This window comes from Acanthopagrus latus, chromosome 19 (genome assembly GCF_904848185.1).
Source record: "Acanthopagrus latus isolate v.2019 chromosome 19, fAcaLat1.1, whole genome shotgun sequence".
NCBI classification, from domain to species: domain Eukaryota; kingdom Metazoa; phylum Chordata; class Actinopteri; order Spariformes; family Sparidae; genus Acanthopagrus; species Acanthopagrus latus.
In genome coordinates, this window is record NC_051057.1 from 7,731,805 (window position 1) to 7,740,763 (window position 8,959).

The following is an 8,959-nucleotide window of genomic DNA, read 5'->3' on the forward strand; positions in this document are numbered from 1 at the left end:
ACACACATCTGGGAGATAAGGGATCAGTAGAGTCATTAAACAGTCAACTCCCAAGTGTTACCAAACAGGATGCTCTAGATCCAGCAGCAACAAAGCTTTTCTGACTATTTCAGCAGTGAAGAAGCTCAACAGTTTGCTGCTGGTTTGCATCAGGAAATGCCTGCTTGTGTAAAAGGTTTACGGTCTTCCCATTTCTGGAAGAGATAAATCAATTGTGGCTCCAATTTAAATACCCTGTTTGGACAGAGTTAATCACTAACTTGATGGCTGTGATCACAGTAGCTTCCTTTGTTTTAACAAAACTGAATCAGTAACCAGCATGGACATCCAGACCAGGCCCCTCACGAAAGGTTTGGTGACTGTCAAGTCAAGTCTACCCAGTACTGACATGTTGAAGTTTAAACCAAGGTAAGATCCTGTAGCTACAATGTAGCATGGAGCTGTAGACGTTGCAACACCCGAGGTGAGAATAAAAGCAATGCTGCTCAACCGGCTGGTACTGTACTCGGAGTGAGGAAAACACAGTCCCACATCGCAACTAAGACACCATCACCAGAAATGCTAATTAAGAAAAACAAGAAGTTCCTGCTTTATATTGTTTGAGAAAATCCACAAAAAACTCTGTGGGTCATGCCTAATAAATATGTTAGTACATCTTGTATAAACATAATGTTTGTCTCCACCTGTCGGAGTGTGTGTGTGTGTGTGTGTGTGAGCGACTACCAAAAGCATGGATGTGTGTCTCCCTCACCTGTCCCTCCAGCATGTCTCCTCTTAGGATGCCCGGCGGCCTCTCCTCTGTGCTGTTGGTGCGCCGGATAGATAAACTGTGAGCCTTACGCTTCTGCTTGGGGTGACGGGCAGCCGAGGCAGAGCCGCTGCTGCTTCCGCCCTCCACAGGCATCCCTCCTACCGCGTGGGTGGCCCTGCCCCCCGCCCCCTGCTCACCTATCACCTGAGAACCAGGTAAACACAGGCCAGGCTGGCTTGCTCTCTAGATAGCCACTGGTTGAATTTGGCTGCTCTGCTGCCACCAACTGCCTGCAGGATAAAAAAAAAAAAAAAGAAGAAGAAAAAAAAAGAAAAATAGTAGGAAGTGGAGTTCAGGTTCATAGTCATTGAAGGAACTGCTCAAGTTGAAACGTAGAGAGACAAACTAATAAATGTAGAGACAGGCCTATTCATATTTTTTCAGTGCTTGTTGGTGCTGTCTGCTGCTCAAAAAACATCATTCAAGACTCCATTGAACAGTCCTACCAATTAAATTAGGGTTAAAAGTTTAATCTAACTTTAGTGACTACCACCCATAATGCTTCTGAAAGACGACGCTGGTAATAAAAGCAAAGAAGCGTTCAAGTTTGGACATTCAGTAAAAGAATATAAAACCGTTCCGTGGTAAGCTGTGTCACGTACATTTAGTCGGTGAAGCCTCACAGGATTCACCTGCTGTAATATGCCCGTGTGTGTCATGACGCGTTCAGGCATTAAATTCACATTACTGTTTATGAAGTTCAGCCTCCAGGCCTTCCTTGCCATGGGAACGACATTCATTTTTGGACTTTTGAGGTTCCTGCCGTCATTTTTGATGGCGTAGTTCAGTAACTAACGTCAGGGGCAGCTCGCAAATCAGTGTCACCTGGCGTCACAGTCGACTACGGGCTTAACGCCGATAGCAGATGTAACGTTGAGATATGCGCCAGGACAAAACACGTGTATTTAATTAACGTCATCTACCTATAGCAACATAACGTGACAAATTACGCGTGCACACTTAACATTCGCCGTTAGTTCGGTGAGTTGTGCCCCATCACCGAAATGATTCCTAGTTAAGCGCCACAGGAAGGTCACTCACCGCTGTCACTGCCTCGGATTCATACTTGGCTCTGAGGTCTAGAGATCAGCTAACGTTACAGGCAAGTGCAAGCTAGCTGCCACATAGCTTATCACCTTCATTGCGGAAGCTAATGCTACAAAGCAGCTTCAGAGAAGGGCGATATAAAATGATGTGAACAGGTCAGTTTATTTATCTCGACATGCAGTTCGCGTACGACTTTGCCGGTGGTCGGCAATGACACGTTAATATTTCACAGTTTTCACAATTTCAATCCAATTTTTTTGACACATCACGCATTTTATTGGTACACCGACTTCCGCATCATGTGGTTTGTGTTTGCACTTTCTAAGCCAATGGGCTGTCACACCCACACTAGCACGGCCAATGAAAACGCGTGACCTCAGAGGGAGGGAGTAAAGGCTAGGTTGTTCGGCCACAGCACTCAGCTCTAAAATCTCGTCGTAAACAAAGTCAAAATACGTCGTTTATCTACTTGAAACTGCAGATTATTTTGTAAGTAACTGAATGTTTCATCCATTTCCCTGTACACTTTATACGTAGCAGACAATGCATACTTATATATCCAGTTGTCAGGCCTGGGTGGTGCGGGTTGTTCTGTGCAGTGGTCTGATGGCGTGTTGACAGTGAGTGTTAAGAGGAAAACACGCGATGGATACTGGAACCGGACTATAAGCGCGATCATTAACACTCCATGCTTTTATTTTAATGCATCAGTGATGGCCAATAATATATTAATATAGACAACAGTAGATCACTCCCAGGAGTCACTTTACTGCATTAAATACTTACTTTTTATACATGAAGTAGACTTTGTTGGTAACCGTACATACTCTTACTAGAGTTTACTTGTAGCATAAAGTAAATGTAGTCTTGTAGTCAAACATGATAAGTCTCTCATCACAAAATAGTGTTTCTTAATTGTGAAGCTGATGGAAATCAATGGTTGGTTGCAAAGCAATAAAAAGAAATTGATGGCAAACGAGATGGGTTACTTTGTTAGAAATTATTCCAGTGCTTCAACAATTTGGAAGTTAATTCAACTATTAACTGGAAAAAATGTGACCACAATCTGGATAAGTTAACTCATTTATCAAGTGAAATTTGTATGACAATTGTATGTCATTTCTTTTTTTTGCTTTTTTTTTCACCAATTTAAAGTGAATACCCGGGAGTTAATGAATGTTCATGGAACAGAACAACCGATTTGAAGATGGTACTTGGGAGTCTGGGAGCATATGCTTTTTTGCCTTTATTTTTTTTCCTTTTACATTATCTTTCTAGATCATTCAATGAACTAAAACAAATTTGATTAACTGTGCAGCCCTAAGGGATGGAAGCAAACTTAATAATTACGGTCCTAAAGTGTACAGTAAAACATATGTGTAAGGGTTTAAAGGTGTACTGTGTAGTTTGGGCAAAGAAATTTTAATCTTTTGATCTGATTTTCATTGACTGCTCTATTTGGCGGACCCTGCCACCTTTCAAGCTCCAGACAGTGCTCTGGGGGACTTTATTTTTATTCAGATATGGGAAAAATAAATATATTTGAGTTTGCATTTTTACCTCAATAAGATTATTCATATTAAAATTCAGAGTTTGCTTTTTCTAAAACTATATAGTGCCCCTTTGATGGTATTAAAGCACCGCAGGCTTTCAGTCCCCAGGTATCCTCCGAGCCGGACTGCACGGACTCTTGTCCGGTTCTTACCAACACCCACACCCTCAGTCCTTGTGATTGGTTTCCTGTTTTGGTCAGGCGATGGTGCGGGCTGTGTGGGCGGTGCTGCGGATGGTGTCCTGCGAGGGAGCGTCCGTGCTGAAATCAAACGTACCTGGAAGAGCTGCTGCTGCTGCAACACGGCTCAGAAACAACCGCTCAGCCGTTACAGACTGCCGCAGAACTATATTCAGGTGAGACATGGCTCCCCGGGTCTCTGAGCACGCTACAAGGCATGGCTTGAGGTTAAAGACAGGAAAGCCAGACGTAAGCCTACTGACCATAAGCTGAGTGTTGTCTGTGCTATTGATAGCTGAACGGTAGTGAGGGCTGTCTCATACTGAACGGTAGTCAAGTTAAATTCTATATATAAACAAAAAAAGTCTTCTTCTTGCTGTGGCTTTGCGTCTCGGTTGAAGTACGCACTTTCAGAATAGCCCGAAGCCTGAACATATTCTCTTTAATTCGGCATACAGCAGCTAAGGCAAGCTGCAGCTAACGCTTTATTAATGTAACATGCTAACGTTGTAAACTTTGGAGCCAGGCTGTGGCATCAAGTGGAACACATCACAATAAGCAATGAAACTAATAACTCATTAACAGTAGTCTAGATGAACTTTTGACAGTTATTTGTTTTTGCCATGTATTAAGGAAAGACAGCTAATCAGAAGGCTGGATTTTTTTTGTCATTATACTTTGATATCTGTGGGTTTTTAACTTTTGGATACACAAAAACAGCAAATTGAAGTAGGGGTCCACTGATGAGCCTTTTCAGGACCAGTGCCGATTATTATTAATCAAGGAGACTGAAAACTGAAAAATTAAAGTACAATTTATTCAAGTACTGTTCTCAAGTAAAAGTTTTTAGGTACTCTACTTTTTTACTGCAAGTATTTCCATTATTTGCCACTTTATATCCACTTCATTATTTGATGCATTTAATTACTAATTATTTTGCAGATTCAGAATGTTCTTTGTTTACAGGATATAGTTATTGTTACATGTTACCAATCCCATATTGTTGTTGATGGTAAGTTTATTTTATTTGCAATCTGACAGAAACTCCGATATAAATAATCTTAGAATGCAGACTGTAGGACTTGATAATCATCCAGAGCCGATAATCAAGCTACCCCTAATTTGAAGACATCCGTCCTGGCACTAAGAACTTTTGTGGGCATTTTGCAACATTTTCTGATTTTGTTCTGATTGTAATAATGTTTAATTTTTGCACTGACATGGTCAGTTAACACAGATGGCCAACTTCAGGGTCCTTCACACTTGGCCTCCTGAATGTAAGGAGGCTTTGAGTCCGGAGGTTAAGACAGAAGGCAGATATGTTATCGACCAAGATTAAACCACATCTTTTTGCCTCTTCCTTGGTAGTGTGATTATATGTGACTCTGTATGAGAAAGTAGACATTTTTCCACATCAGCTGTTGTCATGTTAACTGTAATGTGTTAGTAAAATTATCATAAAACTCAATGTGTACTTACTGGCTTTCTCTAGAGTTTTTAACAGCATCTCACAGCCGTCCTCAGCAGGTCGACTATGCTCTTCATCTTCAAAAGAGCAGAGCTTCCGTTTCGATGTCAGTCCACACTAAACTATCCACTGTTTTCTGCCTGTATACCCTGCCACAGTGAAGCCAGACACCTGCAGTCTGCGATCAGAATGCCTGAGATAACCACAGACCACCTTGACGAGAAGCAGGTTAAGCTTCTGGCCGAGATGTGCATCCTCATCGATGAGGACGACCACAAGATTGGAGCAGACACAAAGAAGAACTGCCACCTCAACTCCAACATCGACAAAGGTACCCGGCGTCTACCATGCTAATCTGTCATGCCTTTAGTAGACAGATTTGTACTTATGGTAAATCATCTTCTGTTTTCTTTGTACCAGGTTTACTACACAGAGCCTTCAGTGTCTTCATCTTCAACAGTGAAGAGAAGCTGCTCTTACAACAGCGATCAGACGCCAAAATCACTTTTCCAGGTTGGTGACAAATCCTTGACCTGTTTCTATTCCTCCTACCACTCTTGTGATCCACTACGGTACAATTAGTGACACACGTACCTTAACAAACTTTGTTGCATGTATTATTTCGTGGACCAAGTATAAGACAACATTCCAGGCAGCGTCCAGGGCTGCCCAACCTGTGATCTGTACAGGACACTGGACAATGTAATCAAGCTAGCATATGTCACATTTACTTTTACAGGGATTCAGCCATTTTAAGCTGGTGACAATATTTTTCAGTGGCACTGTCGCTGCATCCTTGATTTAGCTCAGATGAATATGATTGTGATTGCTTTAAAGACATGCAAAGCCAGAGCTTTCTACAGTGCTGTGGACATTAGACTGGCTATGCAAGAGTGGACCAAAATGATTTTGATCAGTCGGTTACTTATGTCCTCCGTTACGCAAATAAACAATCTTCTTCAAGGTTGACTATTTTCAGGTTATGTCTGTCTTTGGGTCAGACAAAACCAGCAATTTAAGTAAGTCCCAGTGGATACTGGGAACTTGTTTTTGGAAAACACTATTATTGCATTTATTGGCAATTTGTTTAACCACCTCTGTCTGTCTGTCTGTGTGTGTGCGTGTTCAGGCTGTTTCACAAATACATGCTGCAGTCATCCTCTACACACAGAAAGTGAGCTGGAGGAGAAGGATGCAATAGGAGTGAGGAGAGCAGCCCAGAGGAGACTCAAGGCTGAATTGGGTATCCCCATGGAACAGGTATACTGTGTGTGTGTGTGTCCGTGTGGGTGTGTGTTTGTTTGTCATGGTCCTGCTTTCAGCATTAAGACTGCAAAGAATCTTTCCTTCTGTCTGATCTCGTCTTCATTCCCGCCGCTCCTCAGGTGACACCTGATGAAATGACGTACCTAACAAGGATCCACTACAAAGCACAGTCAGATGGTGTGTGGGGGGAGCACGAGATCGACTACATCCTCTTCATGCAGAAGGTAGCACTGTCATGTCTGTTTGACTTGGAGTTGAGTTTCACTAGGATACATAGGCTGTCTGTCCGGCTACCATTTTTCTGTCAATACATTCAAGTGACAAAGCAAAACATCAGTTGTTCTGAAAGCCAAATACCAGCCATCATTGAAATGACATCTCCTGACTTGTTTTGTTCAACAGGTGGATGTATGCCATCTAGCGCTGCCATTTAGTTTGTTCGGATTTCAAAGAACTATAGCTTTAGAAACAGATTACAAATGTTTTTTTGGGCAGATGATGGAATATTTTTTCATTTAGATGAGTTTTGAAAATCCTGGCAGAATAGTATTTGTTGTTAATTAGTCTGGGATTTTAAATGATAAACACGCATTTATATTTCAGAAAACTGTATGCTTAAAGCTGCACTGCCTGTGACAAGCTGTAAACATAACACTGACATATCACTTTTCAAGCTGATCTGGTGAACTTGAAAGCAAACAGTTGCTTATTCACACATTCAGCTGATAGGGAGGGACATTACCATGACTTGGAGCAGTGTTTGTGCTCACCTGACAAATCTAAAGCTCTGGTCACACAGGACTAGTATTGTCTGGGGACTGATTATTGCAAAGGTTGTTTGTGATCTTATTCCTGTGCAAATCTGCCATGTCCGTAATTTAAGTAAACCTACCACATTTATCCTCCATATTTCACCAAACACAGAGTAAATGTGATAATATTAGTCCTGTGTTAATAGGTATCACTTTGGTTTGGGGTCATATTTTATTTGACGTCTGTTTTCTTTAGTCAGGCAACTGAATAATTTGATCGCAGCTCATAAGATGTTGAGCAGCGTCAGCAGCTGTGCTGTCAGATGGGCTATATTCAGGTTAAGAACAACCAAAGTTTATCATAATCAAGCTCAGGTAAAAAGCCTCCTTGACTTGATCTGAATGAGCTTCACATATTTTATTAATGCTTTTAACACATGCAGAAAATGGTCAGAACAACTACAATGTGATACTAGTCCTGTGTGAAAAGGGCTTAAGTCCAATATTTAGTCTCTTTTAGCTCTGTTTTTGGTCTCCACTATCAGAATTAGCTCCTTAGCTGCCAAAGTCTCCAGAGTTCAACATTTCTAACTTTGTCTTAAAAACAATGACGTTGTAGAACAGAAAATGAAAAATGGTGAGTTAAAAGACACTAAGTGCTCTATAGAGCTGACAGAAACAAAATGTAAAATACTGATTATGCCTGCTTTAACTTTAACTTTTAGTTTCAACCAAATAGTTATTCTGCATTAAAACTTCAATAAAGCTGGACTGAAAGACAGAACAGAGCCACAGTTGTCATGGATCCCTGCAGTGGTAGCTGACACTTGATTAACATAGTACTGTATCAGTGTTATTAGCACCCTGTCCACTACTGATAGAATGTCATGAGGTGATAATTTATCTGTGCATATGATTAAAACACAATCACAAAATCCAATATAGTTATATCTTGATAAAGCTTAACACTTACACCAGTGTGTATTTGGATTGTAATTACCTTTGTACCTGCATCATGTGTCAGCCTTATATACTCTTGTCTTTGTTATGTCTCTCCAAAGAACGTGGAGTTGAGTCCAGACCCCAATGAGATCAAAAGCCACTGTTACGTGAGCAAGGAGGAGCTGAAGGAGATGCTGGAGAAGGCCAAGCGCAAGGAGCTGGAGATCACACCCTGGTTCAGCCTCATCGCAGAGACCTTCCTCTTCAAGTGGTGGGACAACCTGCAGAACCTCAAGCAGTTCATGGATCACAACAACATCCACCGCATGTAACCGCAAACCAGGATCAGGTTCCAGCTCCAGTTATTTCAATCCTTGGGTTGTACTTGCCTGACACGAGCACAACTGAGCTGCTAGAAACCTCTCTGATGTCGAGTAACAAGCATCACCAGCTACTTTTGTCAAGGTAGTAGTAAAAGTACAACCTCTACATGCTGAGAATGTTTAAGTCTTGCTTGAGAGGTTAACAGTAGGTTTATAGCTCCGAGGTGCAATCATCTACACAAAAGACGCAGATAGAGCTGGTAGGCTGATGCTTGTCATTATTTAAGAAAACACAAACATCTGTTAGTCAATTCTGATAAGCTGCACACTGGATTTACTGACTGAACAGAAGTCATTTAGCATGTTATTATAAGGTAGAAAACTGAAGAGAATAGCCTATTTTTATATAAAAACTCAAAGTGCCTGAGGACAGGTCATTAGGTTTGAGATGAATAGTGTCTCCACATACAGTTTTGATGAACGATCACACTGTATATTGTTGACAATGATATCTGTGAATAAGCTGTATCTTTGTACTCTTTTTCCACAATAAAGTGTTTGTTTGTGGTCATTGGCAGTCATTTTTTTGCATCCAAAGGATGTTTGGTCAAAATGTAA

General features: G+C 41.2%; 2 protein-coding genes across 6 annotated transcripts in view; one reads left to right on the forward strand and one right to left on the reverse strand.

The window, feature by feature from the left end:
* Window positions 1-2,590, reverse strand: part of LOC119008292 (WD repeat-containing protein 37-like) — a 22,256-nt gene extending 19,666 nt beyond the window's left edge. The window contains exons 1-2 of one of the 3 annotated variants that reach the window (XM_037078389.1): window positions 2,410-2,590; window positions 752-1,041 (exon numbers count right to left, since the gene is read on the reverse strand). In XM_037078389.1, the coding sequence (XP_036934284.1) occupies window positions 752-904 (153 nt within the window). In that variant the 5' untranslated portion in view covers window positions 905-1,041; window positions 2,410-2,590. Of the gene's footprint in view, window positions 1-751; window positions 1,042-1,413; window positions 1,571-1,852; window positions 2,138-2,409 lie in introns of those variants that run through there. The other 2 variants (XM_037078390.1, XM_037078391.1) reach the window with 2 other exon arrangements.
* On the forward strand, window positions 1,781-8,912 carry idi1 (isopentenyl-diphosphate delta isomerase 1). Of its 3 annotated transcripts, none has more exons than XM_037078392.1 (7): window positions 1,781-1,913; window positions 3,612-3,766; window positions 5,217-5,389; window positions 5,479-5,571; window positions 6,188-6,318; window positions 6,444-6,548; window positions 8,138-8,912. In XM_037078392.1, exons 2-7 carry the CDS (start codon window positions 3,615-3,617, stop codon window positions 8,348-8,350), a joined length of 867 nt encoding a protein of 288 aa, XP_036934287.1. In that variant the 5' UTR covers window positions 1,781-1,913; window positions 3,612-3,614; the 3' UTR covers window positions 8,351-8,912. The 3 variants fall into 3 exon arrangements, with proteins under 3 accessions (XP_036934287.1, XP_036934289.1, XP_036934288.1); XM_037078394.1 differs by having other exon boundaries at window positions 1,781-1,792; window positions 3,582-3,766; XM_037078393.1 differs by lacking the exon at window positions 1,781-1,913 and adding an exon at window positions 2,202-2,347.
* Window positions 8,913-8,959: the final 47 nt, after the last annotated feature.